The following is a 26,117-nucleotide window of genomic DNA, read 5'->3' on the forward strand; positions in this document are numbered from 1 at the left end:
AGAGACCCTTGTTGTCAGAGACTGACCTCCCCCACTGTCCTACATCCTGGGCCTCAGGATCTTGATGCAATCAGGTATGCTAGCGGCTGTACTAAAATTCAGAGTTTGGGGAGATTTGGTACATCACCAAAGACCCTCAGAAATTTCCACAGATGCACGGTGGAGGGCATTCTGACTGGTTGCATCACCGTCTGGCATGGAGGCTCCAGTGTGCAGCATTTCAAGAGACTGCGAAGGTTTGTAGGCTCCACCAGTCCCATTATGGACACAACCCTCCCCACCACCGAGGGCATCTTCAAGAGGTGGCGCCTCAATAAGGCGGCATCTATCATTCAGCGCCCTCATCACCTGGAACGTGCCCTCTTCTCATTACTACGATCCCGGCAGGTGGTACAGGAGCCTGAAGACCCACACTCAACGGTTTAGGAACAAGCGGTCCACGAAGCCATCAACGGTATCTCACTACTCCTCTTTTACACTATTTATCTTTACTCTGGCAAAGTAATTTGATGTCTTGCACAGTACTGCTGGCACAAAACAACTAATTTTGACCCTCCCCCCCCCCCACCCAGGGGTTCAAGTGTATGGTGTACAGAGAAAACCGTACTATTGTCATTGGCAGAACTTCAGATGCTGACGAGGTGGTGTATAGGAGCAAGCTAAAGCAGCTGGTCGACTGGAGTCGCAGCAGCAAGCCTGCACTCAACGACAGTAAGAACAATGAATTGATTGTGGACTTCAGGAAGGGGAAAACAAGGAGACACACACCAGTTCTCATTGAGGGATCAGAAGTGGAAAGAGTGCACAATTTCAACTTCCTGGGTGTCAACATCTCTGAGGATCTAACCCTGGGCCGTACGTACCGATGCAGCGACACAGGAGGCACAACAGCGGCTCTATTTCATGAGGAGTATGAGGAGATTTGCGATGCACCAAAGGCTCTCGCAACTGTACAGGTCTACCGTGGACAGCACTCTTATCGGCTGCATCACTGTCTGGTACGAGGTGGTGGGGGAGGGGAAATAAATAAATCAAAATGCACAGGATCGATGTACAGGCATACTGTGGAGAGCATTCTTATTGGCTGCATCACTGTCTGGTATGGGGTGTGGGGAGGAAGGGGACGGGAGGAAATTGAAAGAAGTTGTGAACTCAGCCAACTCCATCATGGGCACTGGCCTCCCCAGTATTGAGGGCATCTTTAAGGAAAGATGTCTCAAAAAAAAAAAAGGCAGCATCAATCATTAAGGACCCCCATCACCCAGGACATGCCCTCTTCTCATTGCTACCATCAGGGAGGAGGTACAGGAGCCTGAAAGCATACACTCAGTGACTCAGGAACAGCTTCGTCCCCTCCGCCATCTGATTTCTGAACGGACATTGAACCCATGAACACTACCTCAGCACTCATTTTTTTGCACTACGTTTTATGTATTATATATATTTACTGTACTGAACAGATTTTATTACATATTGCAACGTACTGCTGCACAACAAATTTCACAACATATGCCAGTGATGTTAAACCTGATTCTAATTTGAAATTGTAAACAGTGTTTTACATAGTTGTGGATATGATATAATGGTATACCGATGTGATAGTGTTAGAATCAGAATCAGACTCGTAATCACCGACATGTGTCATGAAAGGGCAGCATGGTACGATAGGGTCTTTTAAGAGACTTTTGGATAGGTACATGGAGCTTAGAAAAATAGAAGGCTATAAGTAAGCCTAGTAATTTCTAAGGTAGGGACATGTTCGGCACAACTTTGTGGGCCGAAGGGCCCGTAATGTGCTTTAGGTTTTCTATGTTTCTATGGTAGTGTAGTGGTTAGCACAACGTTTTACATCACCAGGGATGCAGGTTCAATACCTGCCACTGCCTGTAAGGAGCTGGTACAGTACGTCCCCACCCCCTACCCCCACCTCACCCTCCGTGGCTGCATGGGTTTTGTCCCAGTGTTCTGTTTCCCACCACAGTCCACAGACATACCCGTTGGTAAGTTAACTGGTTATTGTAAGTAGCCCCGTGTACAGGCTACAGGGATTGCCGGGCAGCACAGCTCAAAGGACTGGAAGAGTTTTGGATCTCAATAAATAAACAAATTAAACAGTTGTTTGGTTGCAGCAGTGCAGTACAAGGCACGAAAAAGTACAAGTTACAATAAAATAAATAAACAGTACAAAAAGAGGAAAAATCATGAGGTGGTGTTCATGGACCATTCAGAAATCTGATGACAGAGGGGAAGTTGAGTGTGGGTCTTCTGACTCCAGTACTACCCCGCCCCCCCCCCCCCAATGGGTAATGAGAAGAGGACATGTCCCAGACAGTGAGGGTCCTTAATGATGGATGTTGCCTTTTTGAGGCATCGCCTCTTGAATATGCCCTTGGTGGTGGAGAGGGTTGTGCCCGGGATGGAGCTGGCTTAGTCTGTCGTGCTCTGCAGCCAACTTCGATCCTGTGCACTGGAGCCTCCGTACCAGACGGCGATGTAACCAGTCAGAATGCTCTCCACGGCGCATCTGTAGGAATCATTTCTACAAACGTTTGCACATCCCAAATAAAACAACAAATTTCACGACTTATGCCAGTGATTCTGATGTCTCTGGGTCTGCTCGCGATGGAGTTCAGAAGGACGAAGGTGAGATCTCATTGAAACCGAATGGGTACTGTAAGAGGGCTGGACGTAGCAGACACAAGACCATAAAATATAGGAGCAGAATTAGGCCACTCAGCCCATCAAGTCTGCTCTACCATTCCATCATCGCTGATTTATTATCCCTCTCAGCACCATTCTCCTGCCTTCTCCCCAAAAACCTTGGAATCCCTGACTAATCAAGCACCTATCAGCCTCCACTTTAAACATGCCCAATGACTTAGCCTCCACAGCTGTTTGCAGAAATTAATTCCATAGACTCACCACTCTCTGGCTAAAGAAATTCCTTCTCAGCTCGGTTCTAAATGGATGTCCCATTATTTTGGGGCTGTGCCTTCTGGTCCTGGACTCACCCACTGCAGGAAACATCCTCTCCATCTGGGCATTTCAATATTTGATAGGTTTCAATGAAATCCCCCTTCATTCTTCTAAATTCCAGTGGGGATAGGCACTCAGCCAGCCTCATATGTTAACCCTTTCATTCCCTGAATCATTTTGGTGAACCTCTTCTACACCCTTTCCAAAGCTAGCACATCTTTTCTTATATAAGGGGCCCCAAACTGCTCACAATCATCCATGTGCAGTCTACCCAATGCCTCAGCATCACATCCTTGCTCTTATATTCTCGTCCTCTCGAGATGAATGCCAACATTAAATCTGCTTTCCTTACCATCATCTCAACTTCCAAGACCCCTTACACCTCTGATTTTTGAATGATTTTTGTAATGGACTCCAACATCTTCCCAACCTGCTTAGAAAATAGTCTACACATTTATTCCTTCCACCATTGGTTGGATAGTAAAACTGATAGTAACACTAAAACCAACACTATTCTATCTGCAAACACGAGGAAATCTGCAGATGCTGGAATTTCAAGCCACACACATAAAAGTTGCTGGTGAACGCAGTAGGCCGGGCAGCATCTCGAAGAAGAGGTATAGTCAACGTTTCGGGCCGTGGCCTGACGAAGGGTCTCGGCCCGAAACGTCGACTGTACCTCTTCCTCGAGATGCTGCCTGGCCTGCTACGTTCACCAGCAACTTTTATTATGTGTGTTACTATTCTATCTGCTACTTATTTGTTCATTCTCCCGATCTGTTCAAATCGTTCTGCAGACTCCCTGCATCCTCAAACTACCCGTCCCTCCACCTACTTTGCATCTTCCGCAAACTTGGTCACAAGCTGTCACCAAAATCATTGACGTATAACATGAAAAGAAGCAATCCCAAACCCTACCCCTACACAACACTACTCATCACCACCAGCCAACCAGAATAGGCCCACTTTATTCCAACTGTCTCCTGCCAATCAGCCAATCTTCTGTCCATGCTAGTATCGTTCCTGCAATACCATGGGCTCTCACCTTGTTAAGCAGCCTCATGTGCGGCACCTTGTCAAAGGCATTCTGAAAATCCAAGTCCACAGCACCTACCGATTCCCCTTTGTCTATCCTGCTTGTTATTTCCTCAAAGAATTCTAACAGATTTGGCAGGCAAGATTTCCCCTTCATGAAACTATGCTGACTTTGACTTGCTTTCTCATGTGCCTGAAAATACCCTGAAACTTCATCCTTAGAAATGGACTCCAACATCTTCCCAACCACTGAAGTCAGGCTAACTGGCCTATAATTTCCTTTCTTCTTAAAGAGTGGAATGACAATCGCAATTGTCCAGTCCTCCAGAATTCCAGGATCTAGTGATTCTTGAAAGATCATTACTATTGCCTTCATAATCTCATTCAGAACCTTGGGGTGTGGTCCACCTGGCCCAGGTGACTTATCTAACTTCAGACCTTTCAGCTTCCCAAGTACCTTCTCCTCAGTAATAGCAACTGCACTCACTTCTGCCCCCTGACACTCTCAGATTTCTAGCACACTGCTGGAGTCTTCCACAGTGCAGCCTGATGCAAGTTACTTACTAATTTCGTTTGCAACTTCTTTGTCCCCCGTGGAGAGGACAAGTCCATGATTTGGGTGGGGGGGGGGTGGTGAGGTCTAGGAACCAGGGGTATACTGCCTCAGAATAAACGGACGTCCCTTTAAAAACTGAACACAGAACTCCACAGCACAATATTGGCCTAATCCTACTCCTACATCTTGCACCTCGGAACATCCCCAAGTTCAACTTCCACAGCATCACTTCCTCCTTTGGAGGGGAATAAACAATTGATGCTTCAGGGTGAGACCCTCCTTCAGGGGGGAAAAAAATAATCAGCTGGGAATTAATGGCGTTATTCTGTTCCTGAATTTCACAGCGCCGCACCCTTCCCCAAACTCACACCGCACCGGGGTGGAGAGGTTGGTGGCCCCCACCCACCCACTCTTCCCCTCCGCCATCACAGCAAATTACCAACCTCCATAAACACCCTCCCTCACGAGGACCCCTCCCCGCCCCACTCACCAGAGGAGGCGATGTGCGAAGGGATCTGCACCTCAGGTCTCAGTCCCAGGAAATTGCAGCGGTAGGCTTCCTCATAGCAGTTGCTGTAAGGAACCTTGCGGACACAACCCACCGGAAGCATGGTCTGCTCGGGAAACGGAGGAAAGGTGGGAGGGTTAGATTTTCTTCCCCGGAAAGGCGCGTCATGAGGCAGAGGGGTGGGAGAGCGGGAGTGCAGGAAGTCGGTGGGTCACATTGCAGGGGTATGAGAGGCTGGTGAGGACACACTTGCACACTGCGCACAAATCTCGAGGAGCAACTTTGAAATTTAACACGCAGTGGGTGGCAGGAATGTGCATGTACATTGTTCGATAGTACAGCACAGGTACAGGCCCTTCAGCCCATAAAGTTTGCCCCAAACAAGTTAAATTCATAATCAAATGCTCAACTACTTCAGGAGGCGATACACCTACACACTCACGTCATTCTGCAGATGCGCAGTAGAGAGCATCCTGACAAGATGCATCACTGCATGGCACGGAAACTGCTGCAGAGAGCGAGGTCTTCAATGGGTAGTCAAAACTGCCCAACACATCAAGAGTACCAGCCTGCACCCCAGCAAAGGCACTTCATTGGGTGCACCTGTGCACCTGCTCGTTAATGCAAATATCACGTGGCAGCAATCAAAGCATAAAAGCATGCAGACATGGTCAATAGCTTTAGTTGCATTTCAATCCAGACATGACAATTGTGCAGAAATTTGATCTAAATTACTTTAACCGTGGAATGATTGTTGGCGCCAGACAGAGTGGACTGAGTCTCTCAGAAACTGCCGATCTCCTGGGATTTTCACACACAACAGTCTCTACAGGTTAACAGAGAACGCTGCGTAAAACAAAAAATGTCCAGCGAGTGGCAGTTCTGTGGGTGAAAGTACCTTCTTAATGAGAGAGGTCAGAGAATGGCCAGGCTGGCTCAAGTTGATAATAGCTCAAATAAACACATGCTACAACAGTGGTGTGCAGAAGAGCATCTCTGAACGCACAACACGTCCAACCCCTGAAGTGAATAGTTAGGTGCAGGAGGTACCTAATGACGTGGTCACCGAGTGCATTTCGCTGGGTTGTGGAAGCAGGAACCAGAGGGCACAAGTTTCAGCTGAGAGAGGAGGGATTTAATAAGAACCTGAGGGGCAACTTTTTTTTAGAAACATAGAGGAAGTGAGCTGACAGAGGAAGTTACATGGCTCAAAGCTATGAGATGCTGTGCTTACCACGAGAACATCGATGGCTGATTCGATCAGCTTGCGGTTAGGACCCCTCCAGATGACCTGGTTCCCCATCAACACGTGCCAGGCAAGAACGTGGAAAGACACTGGGGACAGGACCTGGGTGGGGTGGTGGAGAGGAGGGTGAATGTATAGAACACTTAATATTCTACTGCAGCATTAGACAACATTGCTTGTTAATCACATGGAATAACGAGGCCAAAACGGGACTCCCTCACCCACCACACCCCCCCACCGAATTAACACTGTGGCAGATGCAGAGTACGTGGACTCCAAAGAGGCAGATTAGTGATGTGGTGGTGCAGTGTATATGGACTAACGACGGGAAATCCTGAGTTGTAGCTTCGGGAAGAGAGGTGAGCGATGTGGCGGATGCACAGTTCACGGATTAACAATGGGAAATCCAGAGTTGTGGCTTTGGGAAGGTGGATTAGCAAGGCAGTGGATGCCGAGTAGATGGACTGGATGGAAATTCTGAGTTGGACCTTCAGGAAGGTGGATCAGCGATGTGACAGATGCAGAGTGCATGGACTAACAGGAAATACTGTGTTGTGGTTCGGGAAGGCAGATTAGTAATGCAGTGGATACTGAGTACGTGGACTAACAACAACGAAAGACTGAGTGACCCGTGCCTTGGGGGACGGTGGAGAGGAGCAGGAGCACAAGAAGGTTGTCACCGGGCGCCAAGACACCGACCACACCTTGCACCAACCCACCTGCCTCATGTGGCGCAGGGAGCGGAAGACGGGAGTTGACCCAGGACATAAGGCCCGGCCAGAGCCCCAGGCACACTCAGCAGGGTGACCCATCTGCGAAGGGCCCAGCGTCCCGTCGTGGGGGCCAACTGCTTCATCGATGGGGCGGGGTGGGCGTTCTGAGTCCTCCCAGGAAAGGGAGTCTTCCTCTAATTCTGTGGGGAGGGGGAGAAGCAATGGGTGAGGGAGGGTGGGGGAAGGCAGGCGATGGGTGAGGGAGGGTGGGGGAAGGCAGGGGAGGGTATGTGCATGACAGAGGGGATGTGCATGAGAGAGTGGAGACGACGTGGGTAAGGATCAGTAGGGGAGGTAGCAGCGGTAACGTGTGTGAGGGAAAGTGGGAGAGGGAGGGGAGATGACATCAGTGAGGGTCAGTGGGGGGCAGCAGAGGCGACATGTGTGAAAGAGTGGGGGAGGGAGGGGAAGCAGGCAGGGAGACGGAGAGGGTGGGGGAAAGTGAGAGGACGAAGGGGAGAGAAGGAAGGTGGTAGAGGAGAAGTGAGAGATGAAAGGAGGGGGAGGAGAGAGGTGATGTGAGTGAGAAGGGGTTTGGCAGGGGGGGGAAGAAGGATGGTGGGATAAAGGGTGGATAAGCAAGAAAGGGATAGAATTGGGGGAGATAATAGGGTGGGGAGGCGATGGGAGGGTAGGGTAGGATAGGAGTGAAAGGGGGTGTGGAAGGGAAGAAAGAGATACCGTTAGTCACATTACACAAAAACCCCTGTCCATGGCCCTTCTGATGTGACCATCTGTAAAGGAAGATCCCACTCATCACTCACATTAGGAACCAAAGTCAATACTGGGGAGGGGTGAGGAGAGAACTGGACGAGGCGTACCCGGATTCTGGCATCCCTGTCCCAAGATACTCCCATCCTAGGACACTGGTGTCCTACCAGACTGACAGTAGTCGGACTGGTCACCAGATAAAGAAATCACAGTTGTGGCAAGCAGTATAGCCTATTGCTGCCTCCCCCGGGTCGGTTCAGCCCCAAATGAATTCCTGGGGAATCACGGGCATCCCATCCCCTCCCCGACATTCTCTCACCTGCTTGCTTTTCCCTTTGGACCAGGGTGTCCTCAGTGGGGGCACCTTCCAGAAGCTTCTCGGTCAGACGGCTTCCACAGGATTTCAGCAGCCTGGGCAGATAGGGAAGGAGAGGGTGCAAGAGAAGAAAAGGGTATTGGTCTCCAGAGTAAATACAGCACAGTCACAGGCCATTCAGCCCAAATCATCCCTGCTGACCAGGAACCCCTGTCTGAGCTGGTCCCAATCATATGCTTTTGGCCCATCTGAGTCTTTCAAAGTTAGTTATTCTCAAAGTACACACATGTCACCACATACAACCCTGAAATTTGCTTCCTTATGTGCCCACACAGTAAATCTAAGAAACATAACAGAATCAATGAAAGACTGCACCCAACAGGACAAACAACTAATGAGCAAAAGTCAACAAACTGCAAACAGAAAAGAGAAAAAATAATAATAGTAATAAATAAATAAATAAGCAATAAATATCAAGAACATGAGATGAAGCAGAGTCCTTGAAAGTGAGTCCATAGGTCCTGGGAACAGTAGTGTTGGGGTGAGTGAAGTTATCCCCTCTGGTTCAGGAGCCTGATGGTTGAGGGGTAATAACTGTTCCTGAACCTAGTGGGTCTTGACCCTCCTGTACCTTCTTCTTGACAGCAGCAGCGAGAAGAGAGCGTGTCCTGGGTGGTGGGGGTCCCTGGTAATGGATGCTGTTTTCCTGCAAGACCGCACGGTGTAGATGTGTTCAATGGTAGGGAGGGATTTACCTGTGATGGACTTTGCATGATTTTGTATCCAGGTACCTGTCTAAATCTCTTTGAGACGTTGTAGTTATACTTGTGGGTCCTTAAATTTGGTACAGCCAGGGATGGGAATGGGGATAGGCTCCAACTACCTTTTAAATACTCCCAATGGTGGCATCTCAAATAGCCTCTGACAACAAAGTACAGTTCCTGGCCTTCACTTGCAGCTTAGCTACCAAACCCAGCAGAACTTTTCTACTGACAGGAGAAGGGGCAAAGGCGGGTTACTGGCCCTTAAAACCAATTGTTTTAGCCGTGGTTGACAGCTCATCTAGGGGAAGGAAAACTCAGATCTCAAACCTCTGCCGCCTTGCGACTATACCCACTCATGGAGAAGGCTTCAGGAGTAATCCCCGAGGAGGAAATCCAGAGCCAGAGACCCTAAGGCTGGTCTATGTTGAGTTCAACGCTGACTGGCAACTGCTGTGGCAGCACAGGTGCCAGACTGTACCGATTTCTACTGTTCCTTTGGATTCATCGACTGCGTGGAGAGGGGGAGCCTGCTGCCTGGGCAACAGCTTGCTCGCCATATCGTACTGCCCTGGCTTTTATATAGACAGCCAGGATGCAACATCCATGGCTGACCCCGACCAGCAGAGGGTTTCCTTTGTTCCTGCCGTTGATGTAACTTTAACACTGTCGTTCTACCTGCCTTCACCCCTTCATCTGGCAGCTCGTTCCACAGACATAGGAAATCAACCGGGTTCTTAAAAGGACCAAACGAAAAACCAGCAAACCTAAAGAGGAGGAATCCATCACTACCACCTGTCTTCCACGGTTTCTGGAAGGATTACCAGGATCCTGAAGAGATACTGGAGTAATACTATCCACAAATCCTTGAGGAAACTCACATCACTGATCATCCAGGTCAAAGGTGACCTGGGCTCAGGTCGGCTGGCGTTCGCAGGACTCCCTGTGATTGTGGAGCAGCGTATATCAGTCAGACTGGGCGCACGGTGGAAACCCACATCAAGAAGCACAGCATGTGTATCTGTTTGGGTCACCCGGAGAAATCGGCGGTAGCAATTTTATTCCCAATGGCCATAGGATTAACTTGGATGGCACAAAACCAGTGTGCCGCACCTTTGGCTTTTGGGACCACCTCGAGAAGGAAGCCATTCAAATAAAGCTAGAGGAAAATAATTTTAACAGAGATGAAGGTCTCACTCTAAGTAAGAACTGGAATTTGATTGTAAACAGCAGAAACCTGACTGGATGAGAGGAGGACAGATGACAGGGGTATAAATACCACCAGACTAAACCTGCCCAGGCATCATCCTCGATGATGATGACAGAGCTTGTCATCGAAATGTCGGTTAAAATTGATACCTGTACCCGGATGGAAGCACGAGAAGAGTTTATTCATTATATATGCCAGGAAAGCACTAGATCCTTTTTAGGTTATTAAAGTATGGAAAACAAAGTATGGAAAGCAGCCTTTGATTAAATATATTCATTTTACAACCAAATGGAGCCTAGGTTCTGGCCATGTGGAACCCCACATTTGAATTATTGTACTGTAATTTTATACGCTATGACAAAAACTTAAGGTTGTTTTGATTTGATACAATATGGAAAATATCATAACATTGATAAAACTCCAGAAATCTCTCCAAATGAGGTTTTTTTTACCTTTTGCGGGGTGGGGTAACATTTTCCATATAATCATATAACAATTACAGCACGGAAACAGGCCATCTTGGCCCTTCTAGTCCGTGTCGAACTCTTACTCTCACCTAGTCCCACCAACCCACACACAGCCCATAACCCTCCATTCCTTTCCTGTCCATATAGCTGTCCAATTTAACTTTAAATGACAACATCGAACCTGCCTCAACCACTTCTGCTGAAGCTCATTCCACACAGCTACCACTCTCTGAGTAAAGAAGTTCCCCCTCATGTTACCCCTAAACTTTTGCCCTTTAACTCTCAACTCATGTCCTCTTGTTTGAATCTCCCCACTCTCAATGGAAAAAGCCTATCCACATCAACTCTATCTGTCCCCCCATAATTTTAAATATCTCTATCAAGTCCCCCCTCAACCTTCCACGCTCCAAAGAATAAACACCTAACTTGTTCAACCTTTCTCTGTAACTTAGGTGATGAAACCCAGGTAACATTCGAGTAAATCTTCTCTGTACTCTCTCTATTTTGTTGACATCTTTCCTATAATTCAGTGACCAAAATTCTACACAATACTCCAAATTTGGCCTCACCAATGCCTTCTACAATTTTAACATTACATCCCAACTCCAATACTCAATGCTCTGATTTATAAAGGCCAGCAAACCAAAAGCTTTCTTCACCACCCTATCCACATGAGATTCCACCTTCAGGGAACTATGCACCATTATTCCTAGATCCCTCTGTTCTGCAGCATTCTTCAGTGCCTTACCATTTACCACGTATGTCCTATTTTGATTAGTCCTAATGCTACTAGTGGTAGCACCCCACATTTATCAGCATTAAACTCCATCTGCTATACTGATGTTAATATGGAATATATGCAAAAAGTGATTATTTATTTGAAGTAATACAGCTACCACTAGTGCAATGTTATCACATATTTTCTAACTCTAGAGATGTATACCCTGCCAAAAATCACTATGAGCATTATTCCCCTCAGATGGTATCGACCAACCCTACTGGCTCACGGACTATTTCAGCTTGTCGCATTTGCCTGCCTTGGGCCCATATCCCTCTAGATCAGAGGCTCCCAATCCGGGATCCGCGGACCCCTCGGTTCACGGTATTGGTCCAAGGCAGGAAAAAGGACAGGAGCCCCTGCTCTAAAACTTCCCTATCCACATACCTGTCTAAATGACTTTTACAGAACTGATGTCTATGTCTTTGTGGCCAAGCTTGCACGTGATACAAAGATAGATGAGGGAGCGAGTACCGTTGAGGAAGCTGAGTCTGCAGAAGCACTTGGACAGACTAGGACGGGCAAAGAAGTGGCAGATGGAATACTATGCTGGAAGTGCATGGTCATGCACTTTGGTAGAAATAAAAGTGTAGATTACATTCTGAACAGAATTCAGAAATCAGAAATGCAAAGGGACTTGGAAGTCTTCGTGCAGGATTCCCTAGAGGTTAGCTTTCAGGTTGAGTCTGTGGTGAGGAAGGCAAATGCAATGTTAGCATTCACTTTGAGAAGATGAGAACATAAAAGCAAGCATGTAATGCCGAGGCCTTACAAGGCCACGATCAGGATTTTGTGATCAGTTCTGAGTCCCATAGAAGACCATACATCCCCTTCCCCCAGGTCTTTACCAATATTTAAGGCAGAGGTTGATAGATTCTTGATTGGTCAGGGAGTGAAGTGATACAGAGACAAGGCAAGAGATTGGGGCTGAGAGGGAAAATGGATCAGACATGATGAAATGGCAGAGCAGACTCGATGGGCCAAATTGCCTAATTCTGCTCCGATATCTTACGGTCTTATGAGATGAATCGAATATTGAAAGGCCCATTTAGAGTGGAGAGGATCTCCCCTGAAGTGGGGGAAGTCTAGGCACAGCCTCAGAATATGACATTTCTTTAGACCAGAGAGGAAAAGGAATTTCTATAGCCAGAGGGTGGTGAATCTGTGGAATTCATAGCCACAGACAGTTGTGGAGCCTTCACCTCTCGTACCCCCTCTCTCAATTCCCCCCCTCAGCGGGGGAGCTAGCGTGGAGGAAGGCCCGGAGGGTGCTGGCATTGGGAGAACAAGGACCCAACCACACTTCTGTTCTCCTCTGCTCCCTGTAAGCCTTAATCATCCCTCTCCTTATCTCCTTTCCCTCCCATTCCCTCCTTTCTCAACCCTTCCCTATGCTACACTCTCCAGCCCACTTTCCTCCTCTATCCCCTTCCCGTCCCCTCCCACCCATCCACCTCTCTCTCTCCTTTCCTTGCCCTCTCTGTTCCTCCCCCGTTCCCCCTCACCAGGCGAAGCTGCTGTGCAGCGAGGCCCAGAGGTTGCTGGCATTGGTGAGCGATGGCAGAGACCGCGCTGCACTCCCGTTGCGCTGGTGCAGGAAGGCACCGGGGGTGAAGGCCGTGTTCATCCGGTGGGCCCGCTGGGGGCAGCCATACTGTTCTGCCTCAAACACCTGGGGGGAGAGGGGAAAAGGAAGGTGGGGAGAGTAAAAGAGACGTTGGATTAACTCCCCAACTCGTTCCTCCTCCAGACCCCACATCCTCCCAACCCCACCACTTCACTTCGCTCCGTCAAACATCCATCCCCTCCCTCACCCTCTCACCCCCCCTAAACCCTCCATTCTTCCCTCCCTCCTAACACACTATTCCACTCCCTCCTCCCTGCTCCCTCCCTTGCCCCGTCCATCTCCCATCGCACCCCACCTCCCCATGGGCTAGGCGGGGGTGCTCCCACCGCGGTTCCTACCCTCAGCGCGCTGGCCTGCAGCTGTCCGATGATGGCACGGACGGCGGTGAAGAGGAAGGGCCACGAGCTGATGAGGTAGAGCCGGTCCATCATCACCACGATGATGCTGTACCAGCGCTGGAATCCCCGCGCCAGGCTGTCCTTGATGAAGAACGTGTGGCTGAAGACAAAGCCATGCTGCTCGTCCCCGAAGAAGATGGGCCCCTCCCGGCCTGGGCACACCTGAGGAGAGGGGGGCCAGATGGTGAGCCAGTCACAGGGGCGGGCGGGGGGGTCAAGCAAATAAACGTCCCCTCGGTCAGCAGAAAAGGGGCAGAGGAGTGCAGACAGCGGGAGAGGGGAGGGAGGGTGCTGAGACGACAGGAAAGGGATAGGGACGCGGGGAGGGTGAGAGGTGAGAGAAAAGGGAGGAGTGGGGTGGGGAGGGGTTCGGTTTAGGACGCAGTGGCAGGGTTAAGTAGAAGGAAAAGTCTGGGGAGAGGGATGATGGGGAGAGCAGGCATGGGACTGGGGAGGGGTGTGTGTGTGTGTGTGTGTGTGTGTGTGTGTGTGTGTGTGTGTGTGTGTGTATATACACGCGCGCAAGGTCCCTGTATTAATGAATCCCTTCCAATGAAACCACCCCGCATCCCACCACTGCTGGTACCCCCCCCCCAAGGTTTTACCTTCCCCCTCCCCAAACCACCATCTCCTCCCTGCCCCCCCAAATGGCCCGCAGCCCCCTCCTCACAGACCCACCTCACAGCTGAGGCTGCGGACGCAGGCCTGCCGGACGATGATGAAGAGTTGCGGGTGGGTGGGGTGCTGGTGGCTGACGTACTCGATGGAGGCCTCCCGGTCCAGGCTGACGTAACCCGGGTGGCCGAGGGAGAAGGAGCGGCAGCCCTAGAACATCAACAGGGAGAGTCAGAGTAGAGATGGGAGGGAGGAAGGGGAGAGGATGGGGAGAGGATGGGAGGGGGGAAGGGGAGAGGATGGGGAGAGGATGGGAGGGGGAATGGGGAGAGGATGGGAGGGGGAATGGGGAGAGGATGGGAGGGGGAATGGGGAGAGGACGGGAGGGGGAATGGGGAGAGGACGGGAGGGGGAATGGGGAGAGGACGGGAGGGGGCGAGGGGAGAGGACGGGAGGGGACGGAAGAGCAACAGAGCGTGAGAGAGATGGCGAGATGGATGTTGGTGAGAGGGGAAGAGGCAGGTTCAAGGGAGAGAGGGGCAGGGGAAAGAGACAATGTGGAGGTGCAAGGAGAGGAGGCAGAGAACGAGGGGCTGGGGCAAGGGAGAGGACTGAGGGAGAGGCAGTACAGGGGAAGGTGTTCTTACAGGAAGACAAGGAATGTACAGTTCTGAGGGTGTTTCAGAGGTAGGGAGGGGGGCGAGAGAGGGGCTTGAACTGGAGTACTGGGAGTACAGGGGTTACAGATGTAGGGAGGGGGCAAGGGATGGGTTTGAACAGGAGAACAAGGAATGTAGGTGTTACAGATAAGGAGGGGATGAGGGAGGGGTTTGAACAGGAGGATGGGGGTGTAGAGGTTACAGAGATAGGGAGGGTTGAGGGAGGAGTTTGAACAGGACGATGGGGAGTGTAGGTGTTAGAGATAAGGAGGGGATGAGGGAGGGGTTTGAACAGGAGGATGGGGGTGTAGGGGTTACAGAGATAGGGAGGGTTGAGGGAGGAGTTTGAACAGGACGATGGGGAGTGTAGGTGTTAGAGATAAGGAGAGGATGAGGGAGGGGTTTGAACAGGAGGATGGGGTGTAGGGGTTACAGAGATAGGGAGGGTTGAGGGAGGAGTTTGAAAAGGAGGTTGTTACAGATAAGGAGGGGTTTGAACAAGGGTTCGGGGAATAGGGGTTACGGAGATAGGGAGGGTTGAGGGAGGAGTTTGAACAGGTGGCGGGGAGTAGGGGTTACAGAGATAGGGAGGGGTTCAAACAGAAGGACGGGAAGTGTAGGAGTTAGAGATACGAAGGGAGCGAGAAAGGGGTTTTTACAGGAGGACGGGGACTGCAGGGGTTACGGAGATCGGGAGGGGGTGAGGGAGAGGTTTGAACTGGATGATAGGGAGAGGTTGAGGGAAAAGCTTCAATGAGGAAGGCAGAGATTTGCAGGGAATTCACGGGCATAAGGGGTGGGTTACAGAGAGGAGGGTGCAGATGTGAGACGGAGGATGCGGTCGTGATGGGGAAGGGAGTAGGGGGCGGTGAAGCCCATCTACCTCACACATTTCGGCCCTCCTAAGACCGGGGCTCCCTGAGGCTTCACTGCCCCCATCAGCCGGGCTGCGTGCCTGTGCCCCCATCTGGATGCCCCCCTCCTCGTCATCAGCAGCACCACACACCCCCGGCTCCCCTCCCGGCGGCAGGGCCGAGTGCAGAGCCTGGGTGCAGAACAAGGTCCGGGGACCGTGCAGCTCGCAGAAGTGGCATAGAGCCACGATGGCGTTCATCGTCACACCCCTCCTCTTCCTTGCCGTCGAATTATCTTCCTCCTCGTCTTCCTGTCCTTTGTTGCTGGGAATGGGCGAGACCCTCTTCCTTCTCAAAGGCGGAGGGAGGGACCCTCCTCCTCTGCTCCTCCTCGCTGAGAGTGGGAGAGGCCCTCCGACCTTCAGTGCTCCTCAGGAACGGACGCTCAGAGTGACGGACCCTAGAACAGGAGAGTGAGAAGTAGGGGTCAATGGGAAGGGACTGGCCCTGCTGCCCACCGTGGTTCGTATGGACAGGTGAACCAGATCCCCAGCTGCTGAGGAGACCCATGCCCCTCCATCCAACACCACACCCCCACCCACCCTGCCTGTATCTCGTTTCCAAACCAAAGTGGCCAAGTCCGAAACCCCTCTCCCCATTGTCCTCTGCCTCTCTTACTATCTCTCTCTACCCTTTGTTTCTGTCCTTTCTTCTCTATCCCTCTCTTATCATCTCTCTTATGCTTTTCTCCTCTCTGCCCCTTTATTTTGCTCCCTCCATGAACCACTCCTCAGAGGTGGAAAAGGTTATCAACTAGCCGTTACTATTTCAGAGATCTTTCCTGGGCCCAGCATGGAATTGCAATTATGAACAAAGTGCAGCAGCACGTCTACTTCCCGCGGAGTTGCAGAATTTCGACATGGCAGCTAAAACTTTGGCAAGCATCTACACATGTGTGGCGGAGGGTATATTGACTGGCTGCATCACAGCCTGGTATGGAAACACCAGTGCCCTTGAATGGAAAATCCTACAAAAAGTAGTAGATCCGGCCTAGTCCGTCCCGGGTAAACCCTTCCCAACCATTGAGCGTATCTACACAAAACTTTGTCACAGGAAAGCAGCATCAATCATTAGAGATCCCCACCACCCAGGACACATTCTCTTCTCCCTGTTGCCATCAGAAGGTGCAGAAGCCTCAGGACCCACACCACCAGGTTCAGGAACAGTTATTACATCAGGCTCTTGAACCAAAGGGGATATATATATATATAAAACACGCTCTAAGGTTTCACTCCTAATGTAATGGCCTCTCTGGAATGTTTCACTGCTAAGGCAATGGTTTCTCTGTAGCAGCAATGTTTGGGTTATGACTGGAGATAACGGGGACTTTGGCATGTATGTTAACTAGCGAGTGCAGTGTTGTTCTTTCTTCTGGGTCTGGAAGAGGGCTTTTCACGGTCTTTTGTCGGGGAGAGATGAAGAGAGAGGACGTGAATGGAGAGCGCTGGTAGACAGCCGGACAGAGTGGATTGAGGAGCGAGGGTCCGAGGGTCGGCTACGCTCAGAGGGTGACGATGGGAACAAATGGACAAAACCGTAAGCTCCGTTTGTGCATTAGACTGTTTCATAAGAGTAGGCCCTTTTTTTTGTTTCTTTACCAACCATATAGTCAAATTAATAATTATAAAGCTCAATTGTTTAATCACATATTGTCTACCGTTTGTTCTTTCATGGTACTGATTTGTAATGGGACACATCGCATAGCATCCACCCAAAACAAGATTTCTTAAGTTTGGCCGGGTCAAACCTCCCACCTCTCTTTTCTTTTCCCTCTTCCTCTATCCTCACTCCCTTTTCTCTCTTTCCTGACTCCCTCTCTTTCATTCTGCTTTTTCTCACTCGCCTTTTCCCTCACTCCTTCTTTCCCTCCCCCTTTCCCTTTTCAAATTTTATTTTTACAAATTTCACTTTTATTTTTTCAAATTCAAAGGGGTATAGTGAGAGGGACAGAGGGAGAAAAAAGAGAGAGAGAGAAAGAATGTGTGTATAAAAATAAATAACGGATGGGGTACGAGGGGTTGGTGGGGCATTAGCGGAAGTTAGAGGAGTCAATGTTCATGCCATCAGGTTGGAGGCTACCCAGACAGAATATAAGGTGTTGTTCCTCCAACCTGAGTGTGGTTTCATCTTTACAGTAGTGGAGGCCGTGGATAGACATGTCAGAATGGGAATGGGACGTGGAATTAAAATGTGTGGCCACTGGGAGATCCTGCTTTCTCTGGCGGACAGAGCATAGGTGTTCAGCGAAACCATCTCCCAGTCTGCGTCGGGTCTCGCCAATATATAGAAGGCCGCGTCAGGAGCACCGGACGCAATATATCACCCCAGCCGACTCACAGGTGAAGTGTCGCCTCACCTGGAAGGACTGTCTGGGGCCCCGAATGGTGGTGAGGGAGGAAGTGTAAGGGCATGTATAGCACTTGTTCCACTTACAAGGATAAGTGCCAGGAGGGAGTACCCCATCTGTTATTTATTTATATACACACATTCTTTCTCTCTCTCTCCTTTTTCTCCCTCTGTCCCTCTCACTATACCAATTGCCCATCCTCTGGGTTTTTCCCCCCTCCCCCTTTTCTTTCTCCCTAGGCCTCCTGTCCCATGATCCTCTCATATCCCTTTTGCCAATCAACTGTCCAGCTCTTGGCTCCATCCCTCCCCCTCCTGTCTTCTCCTATCATTTTGGATCTCCCCCTCCCCCTCCCACTTTCAAATCTCTTACTAACTCTTCTTTCAGTTAGTCCTGACGAAGGGTCTCGGCCCGAAACGTCGACTGTACCTCTTCCTAGAGATGCTGCCTGGCCTGCTGCGTTCACCAGCAACTTTGATATGTGTTGCTTGAATTTCCAGCATCTGCAGAATTCCTCGTGTTTGCGAATTTACTATATGTTACTGTTATTTTAGGTTTTATGTGTTATTTGACATAATTTGATAGGTTATTTTTGGGTCTGCGAACGCTCACAAATTTTTCTCATATAAATAAATGGTAATTGCTTCTTCACTTTACAACATTCCGGCTTACGAACCATTTCATAGGAATGCTCTACCTTCGGATGGCAGGGGAAACCTGTAATGGTAAGACTCTTGGCAGTGTGGAGGATCAGAGGGATCTTGGGGTCTGAGTCCATAGGACGCTCAAAGCAGCTGTGCAGGTTGACTCTGTGGTTAAAAAAGCGTACGATGTATTGGCCTTCATCAATCGTGGAACTGAATTAGGAGCCAAGAGGTAATGTTGCAGCTATATAGGATCCTGGTCAGACCACAGTTGGAGTACTGTGCTCAGTTCTGGTCGCCTCACTACAGGAAGGATGTGGAAGCCATAGAGAGGGTGCAGAGGAGATTCACAAGGATGTTGCCTGGATTGGGGAGCATGCCTTATGAGAATAGGTTGAGTGAACTCGGCCTTTTCTCCTTGGAGTGGCGGAGGATGAGAGGAGACCTGATAGAGGTATATAAGATGATGATCGTGTGGATAGACAGAGGCTTTTTCCCAGGGCTGAAATGGCTGCCACAAGAGGACATAGGTTTAAGGTGCTGGGGAGTAGGTACAGAGGAGATGTCAGGGGTAAGTTTTTTTACTCAGAGAGTGGTGAGTGCGTGGAATGGGCTGCTGGCAACGGGGGTGGAGGCGGATACGATAAGGTCTTTTATGAGACTTTTGGATAGGTACATGGAGCTTAGAAAAATAGAGGGCTATAGGTAAGCCTAGTCATTTCTAAGGTAGGGACATGTTGGGCACAGCTTTATGGGCCGAAGGGCCTGTATTGTGCTGTCGGTTTTCTATGTTTCTATTTAACAAGCAGGACAGACAAAGGAGAATCGTTTGATGTGTACTTGGATTTTCAGAAAGCCTTAGACACGGTGCTGCATATGAGGCTGTTTAACAAGTTAAGAGCCTGAGCGTGGTATTGCAGGAAAGCTACGCACATAGATAGAGCATTGGCTGATTGGCAGGAGGCAAAGTGTGGAGCTAAGGGGAGCCTTTTCTGGTTGGCTGCCAGTGACCAGTGGTGTTCCACTGGGGTCTGTGTTGGGACCATTTCTTTTTACGTTACACGTCAATAATTTGGATGATGAAATTGATAGTTTTGTGCAGATGATATGAAGAAATGTGGGGGGGCAGTGGTGTTGAGGAAGTAGAGAGGCTACAGAAGGATAGACAAATTCAGAGAATGGGCAAAGAAGTGGCAAATGGAATACAGTATCGGGAAGTGTATGGTCACACACTTTGGCAGAAGAAATAAAAACACGGACTATTTTCTAAGTGGAGAGAAAACTCAAAAATCTGAAGGACAAAGGGACTTAAAAGCCCTCGTGCAGGACCTCATGAAGGTTAATTTGCAAGTTGAGTCGGGGGCGAGGAAGGCAAGTTGAGTCGGGGGCGAGGAAGGCAAATGTAATGTCAGCATTCATTTCAAGAGGATCGGAGTTTTGTGAGCAGTTTTGGGCCCCTGATCTGAGAAAGAATGTGCTGACATTGTAAAGGGCTCAGAGGAGGTTCACAAGAAAGACTCCAAGAATGAAAGGGTTACCATTATGACGATTAATGGCTCTGGGCCTGTACTCACTAGACTTCAGAAGAATGGGGGGGGGGGAGGGCGCGGGTCTCACTAACACCTATCCAATGCTGAAAAGCCTCCATTGAGTGGTTGTGGAGAGCATGTTTCCTGTAGTGGGGGAGTCTAGAACCAGACGGCACAGGCTAAGAATAGAGGGACGTCCATTTAGAACAGCAATGAAGAGGAATTTCTTTAGCCAGAGGGTGGTGAATCTGTGGAATTCATTGCCACAGGCGGCTGTGGAGGCCAAGGCATTGGATATACTAAAACCAGAGGTTGACAGGTTCGAGATTAGTCAGCCTTAATGTTATAGTAGTAGTAGATGATTAATCAGGGTGTGAATGGTTGCGGAGAGAAGGCGGGTGATCGGGGCTGAAAGGGAAATGGATCAGCCATGATGAAATGGTAGATCAGTCTCCATGGGTCAACTCACCTAATTCTGCTCCTATATCTTAATATCTTATTGTCTACCTGGACTGCACTTCTCTGTAAATGTAACAGTTTACACTGTGTAATTATCTGATCTGTATGAACAGTATGCAATATAAGCTTCATACCGCATCTCGGGACACGTGACAATAATAAACCAATTCCAGTATATACTCTGACACTGTTTTCCCTTGGACTACTCCCAGTGTATGATCAGTATGAACAAGCACGCAAAGACATGTTCTCACTGTACCTGTCAATAATAAATAAATTTACCAACGTTCTGTGTTTAAACTTACCCGTCAGTTCAGCGTTAAAGTCTCCCACTTCTCCCCGGGGGAGCGCCGGCCTTTTCGTGAGCCCGTCGCACTGTAGTGGAGGAGCCCCCTCACGCCGTCAGATGACTTTAACTGTGCCTCTTGTTGCTGAACAGGGCAGTATACCGGCGACTTGAGGCCTCGCTTTTGCAATACAGCTAACTGTTAAAGGTCTGCGTCCCTATCGCCTAACGTCCTCTCGCTCTCTTCTGCTGTCCTACTCCTCACCCCCTTCTCTCTCTCTCTATCTCGCTCTCTGTCGCTCGCTCTCCTCGCTACTTTTCCACTCCCCAACTCCGCATTTTGGAGTCGTTCTCTGCACTTGGCCCAGCTGAGTGAATCATGTGACGTATGCCGTCACCTCCTGGACTTCCGGGAGTCGGTCATGCACCCGTGACGCATCTCAGCGTGAAGAAAACCATTTAAAAGAAAAATTAGTGTTTCTGGTTAACACTTTTATTTTATTTGGGGAACGAAAACCTCACCTAAAGCAACGGCCCACTCGGATAGGCAGCCGGCTGGTGGGGTATGTGTTCTTGTTCGAAAGCACGACCGGATTCTGCCCCCTATCTGCTGGGTGCAGTAGGCGACCCTGCGGTCATCCTCCTGAACCCCTCGCCTGGGCAGGGAATCCCCGTCCGGGCCATTCTTGCGACCGTGTTGTATTTTCAGGCATTGGGTCGTCCCGTGGAGACGGCGACCGTGTTGTAATTTCAGGTCTTGTGACGTCAGGCGAAACTCCCCCCCCCCCCCCGACCAACTTCTTCCCCCACTGTCCCATGCTACTGTGTTCAGCAGGCCTTGCATACTGTTCTTACAGATCAGAACCTTACACAGTGCGGGGTAAAACAATAAAGGAATGCAGAATAAAGTGTTACAGAGAAAGTAAGGTGCAAGGAACACGGCAAGGTAGATTGTGAGATCTGGAGTCCTCCTTAGCATACTCGGTTCAATAATTTGACAACAGCAGGGTGGAAACTGTCCTTGATCCTTCTGGTACGTGCTTTCAGGCATTAAGCGCCCCCACCCCCGTTCTTCACGTAATCCTTAACCCTTTATCAATCTCTGCCTTAAACACGCCCCACTGACTTGGTCCCCACCACCCTCTGTGGCAACAGATTCCACAGACTCATCACCCTCATCTGAGTTTTCATGGGACAACTCTTTATTCTGAGGCTGTGCCATCAGATCCTGATCTCTCCCGCTAGTGGAAACGTGCTATCCACATCTTAAACATAAAATACTCTGCAGATGCTGGGGTCAAAGCAACACTCACAACACGCCGGAGGAACTCAGCAGGTCGGGCAGCATCCGTGGAAAAGATCGGTCGACGTTTCAGACCGGAACCCTTCGTCAGGACTGAAGAGGGAGGGGGCAGAGGCCCTATAAAGAAGGTGGGGGGAGGGTGGGAAGGAGAAGGCTGGTAAGTTCCAGCTGAAAAACCAGTAAGGGGAAAGATAAAGGGGTGGAGGAGAGGAGGCAGGGAGGGGATAGGCAGGAAAGGTGAAGAAGGAATAGGGGAAAACACAATGGGTAGTAGAAGGAGGTGGAACCATGAGGGAGGTGATAGGCAGCTGGGGGAGGGGGCAGAGTGAAATAGGGATAGGAAAAGGGAGGGGGAGGGAATTACCAGAAGTTGAAGAATTCAATGTTCATACCAAGGGGCTGGAGACTACCTAGACGCTATTGAGGTGTTGCTCCTCCAACCTGAGTTTAGCCTCATCATGGCAGTAGAGGAAGCCATGTATGGACATATCTGAATGGGAGTGAGAAGCAGAGTTGAAGTGGGTGGCTACTGGGAGATCCTGTCTGTTTTAATTATCCTCTGCAACTTCCACCACATTATCCTCCGCAACTTCTGCCACCTTCAACAGGACCCCACCACTAAGCACGTCTTTCCCTCTCCACTTTCAGCAGGGATCGGTCCTTCCGCGACTCCTTGGTCCACACGTTCCTCCTCACAGATCTCCCACCTGGTACTTATCCCTGTAAGCGCAAGTGCTACACCTGTCCCTACACCTCCTCTCTTGCCACCATTCAGGGCCCCAAATAGTCCTTCCAAGTGAAGCAACACTTCACTTGTGAGTCTGTTGGGGTCATCTATTGCATCCGGTGCTCCCAGTGCGGCGTCCTCTACATTGGTGAAACCCGATGCAGATTGGGGGACCGCTTCGTCGAGCACCTCTGCTCCATCCGCCAAAACAGACAGGATCTCCCGGTAGCCACCCACTTCAACTTTGCTTCTCACTCCCAATCAGATATGTCCATACATGGCCTCCTCTACTGCCATGATGAGGCTAAACTCAGGATGGAGAAGCAACACCTCATATACCGTCTAGGTAGTCTCCAGTCCCTTGGTGTGAACATAGAATTCTCCAACTTCCACTAATTCCCTCCCCCTCCCTTCCCCTATCCCTATGTCACTCTGCCCCCTCCACCAGCTGCCTAACACCTCCCTCATGGTTCCGCCTCCTTCTACTACCCATTGTGTTTTCCCCTGTTCCTTCTTCACCTTTCCTGTCTATCACCTCCCTGCCTTCCCTCCCCCACCCCTTTATCTTTCCCCTTACTGGTTTTTCACCTGGAACCTACCAGCCTTCTCCTTCCCACCCTCCCCCCACCCTCTTTATAGGGCCTCTGCCCCTTCCCTCTTCAGTCCTGATGAAGGGTTCCAACCCGAAACGTTGACTGATCTTTTCCACGGATGCTGCCCGACCTGCTGAGTTCCTCCAGCATGTTGTGAGTGTTGCTTTGACCCCAGCATCTGCTGTGGTGGAAAGTGGGCTGACCAGCTGCATCACCACATGGTATGGGAACACCAATGCTTTTGAGCACAAAAGGTAGTGGATTCGGCTCAGTACATCACAGGTAAAACCCTCCCCACCATTGAGTACACCTACATGAAACATTGCTGTAGGAAAGCAGCGTCCATTATCAAACATCCTCACCACCCAGGCCATGCTCTTTTCCCGCTGCTGCCATCAGATAGGGGATACAGGAGCCTCAGGGATCGGTCAAGAACAGTTACTACCCCTCAACCATCAGAGTTTTGAACAAAAGGGGATAACTATGCTCATTTAAGAACCCTTTTATCTTGTTATTTCATGCTCCTTATTTATATTTGCATTTGCAGTTTGTTGTCCAGTGACTCTGTTTACAGTTACTGTGCTATACATTTGCTAAAGTATGCCCACAGGAAAAGAGTCTCAGGGTTGTATGTGGTGACTGCACTCTGCTAATACATTTTACTTTGACTTTGACTACCCAGTCCTTTCAGTTTGCAGTAAGTTTCTGCAACTCCACATCTTTCTGAACTCCATACAGTACAGATGTAGAGATGTTACATGCTTTTCAGACGATTCATTCCCGAGATTAGTCTTGTAAACCTCCTCTGGGTGCTCTTCAGGGCCAGCACATCTTTCCTTAGATACAGGGCCCAAAATTGCTCACGCTGTTCCAAATGCGGGCGCCTTGTAAAGAGTACAACCCTGGTGTTCATGACTTCTAAAAATGTTCAAAGTAAGCTTACTATCAAAGTACAGACATGTCAGCATGCACAACCCTGAGATTCGTTCTTTTGCAGGCATGCACAGTAAGTATAAAAACCAGGCAACGCACATCAAAGTTGCTGGTGAACGCAGCAGGCCAGGCAGCATCTCTAGGAAGAGGTACAGTCGACGTTTCAGGCCGAGACCCTTCGTCAGGACTAACTGAAAGAAGGGTTAGTAAGAGATTTAAAAGTGGGAGGGGGAGGGAGAGATCCAAAATGATAGGAGAAGACAGGAGGGGGAGGGATGGAGCTAAGAGCTGGACGGTTGATTGGCAAAGGGGATCTGAGAGGATCAGGGGACAGGAGACCCAGGGAGAAAGACAAGGTGGGGGGGGGGGAAACAAAGATGGAATTAATGAAAGGCTGCCCCCATCAGGTTGGACAAACAACCGCTGTGCAAAAGACAATAAACTGTGCAAATACGAAGCAGAGAAATAATAATAATGCATGAATGAATGAATCAGTAAGCAAGTATCAAGATCATGAGATGACGAGACCTTGAAAGTGAGTCCATTGGTTGTAGGAACTGTTCAGTGATGGGGGTGAGTGAAATTGCGTGAAGTTATCCCTGATGGTTCAAGAGCCTGATGGTTGAGGGGTAGTAACTGCTCCTAAACCTGGTGGTGTGGGTCTGGAGGCTCCTGTACCTCCTTCCTTATGGTTGAGGGGTAATAACTGCTCCTGAACCTGGTGATGTGGGTCTGGAGGCTCCTGTACCTCCTTCCTTATGGTTGAGGGGTAGTAACTGCTCCTGAACCTGGTGATGTGGGTCTGGAGGCTCCTGTACCTCCTTCCTTATGGTTGAGGGGTAGTAACTGCTCCTGAACCTGGTGATGTGGGTCTGGAGGCTCCTGTACCTCCTTCCTTATGGTTGAGGGGTAGTAACTGCTCCTGAACCTGGTGGTGTGGGCCTTGAGGCTGCTGTACCTTCCACCTGATGGCAGCAGCGAGAAGAGAGCATGACTTGGGTACTGGGGGTCCCTGATGATGGATGCTGCTTTCCTGCGTTAGTGTTCCATGTAGATGTGCTCAATGGTGGAGAGGGCTTTACCCATGACAGACTGGAAAGTATCCACTACTTATTGTAGGATTTTCCTGCAAAACTGTTCAAGTTTATTTTCACCTGACTGTACATATATATGACCAAATGAAACATCATTTCTCCTGAGCATAGTTCACCCACAAATCATGTATCACACAGAGCACGTAAACAAAATATTCCCATAAATAAGTTAATAAAATGTAATTCAAAAATGCACATAGTGCGCAGTGCAGTTAAACAGTAAACAATAGTGGTTAGCACGATGCTATTACAGCTCGGAGCATCAGAGTTCAACCCCAGTGTCCTCTGTAAGGAGTGTGTACATCCTCCTGTGGAATGCATGTGTTTTCTCTGGGGTGTTCTGGTTTCCTCTCACAGTCCAAAGACCTGCTGGTCAGTAAATTAATTGGTATTTGACAATTCCTGTGATTAGGCTACGGTTAATAGCGGTGGGTTGCTGGGTGGCACTGCATGAAGGGCCGGAAGGCCCAATTCTGTATTGCATCTCAATAAATAAATAAAGCAGTGAACTGCTCACTACATCCTCGTGATGAGACCTTGGTGGTGGCAGGGTATTCATTAGTCCCAGCTGTTATGTAGTCTGGCAGGCCTAGTCCTGATGCTCCTGTACCTCCCTCCTGATGGTAGTGGGTCAAAGAGATTGTGTGTGGGA

At 49.6% G+C, this 26,117-nt stretch overlaps 1 protein-coding gene across 3 annotated transcripts in view; it reads right to left on the reverse strand.

The window, feature by feature from the left end:
* flcn (folliculin) overlaps positions 1–21,527 on the reverse strand; it is a 35,908-nt gene extending 14,381 nt beyond the window's left edge. Inside the window, exons 1-9 of one of the 3 annotated variants that reach the window (XM_072246889.1) lie at positions 20,835–21,525; positions 15,520–15,950; positions 14,041–14,187; positions 13,303–13,524; positions 12,843–13,009; positions 8,125–8,216; positions 7,041–7,234; positions 6,310–6,423; positions 5,058–5,181 (exon numbers count right to left, since the gene is read on the reverse strand). In XM_072246889.1, coding sequence (XP_072102990.1) covers positions 5,058–5,181; positions 6,310–6,423; positions 7,041–7,234; positions 8,125–8,216; positions 12,843–13,009; positions 13,303–13,524; positions 14,041–14,187; positions 15,520–15,750 — 1,291 coding nt within the window. In that variant the 5' untranslated portion in view covers positions 15,751–15,950; positions 20,835–21,525. Of the gene's footprint in view, positions 1–5,057; positions 5,182–6,309; positions 6,424–7,040; positions 7,235–8,124; positions 8,217–12,842; positions 13,010–13,302; positions 13,525–14,040; positions 14,188–15,519; positions 15,951–20,834 lie in introns of all 3 variants that reach the window. The other 2 variants (XM_072246888.1, XM_072246890.1) reach the window with 2 other exon arrangements.
* Between the last annotated feature and the right edge of the window lie 4,590 nt (positions 21,528–26,117).

Source organism: Mobula birostris, chromosome 29, assembly GCF_030028105.1.
Source record: "Mobula birostris isolate sMobBir1 chromosome 29, sMobBir1.hap1, whole genome shotgun sequence".
Taxonomy (NCBI): domain Eukaryota; kingdom Metazoa; phylum Chordata; class Chondrichthyes; order Myliobatiformes; family Myliobatidae; genus Mobula; species Mobula birostris.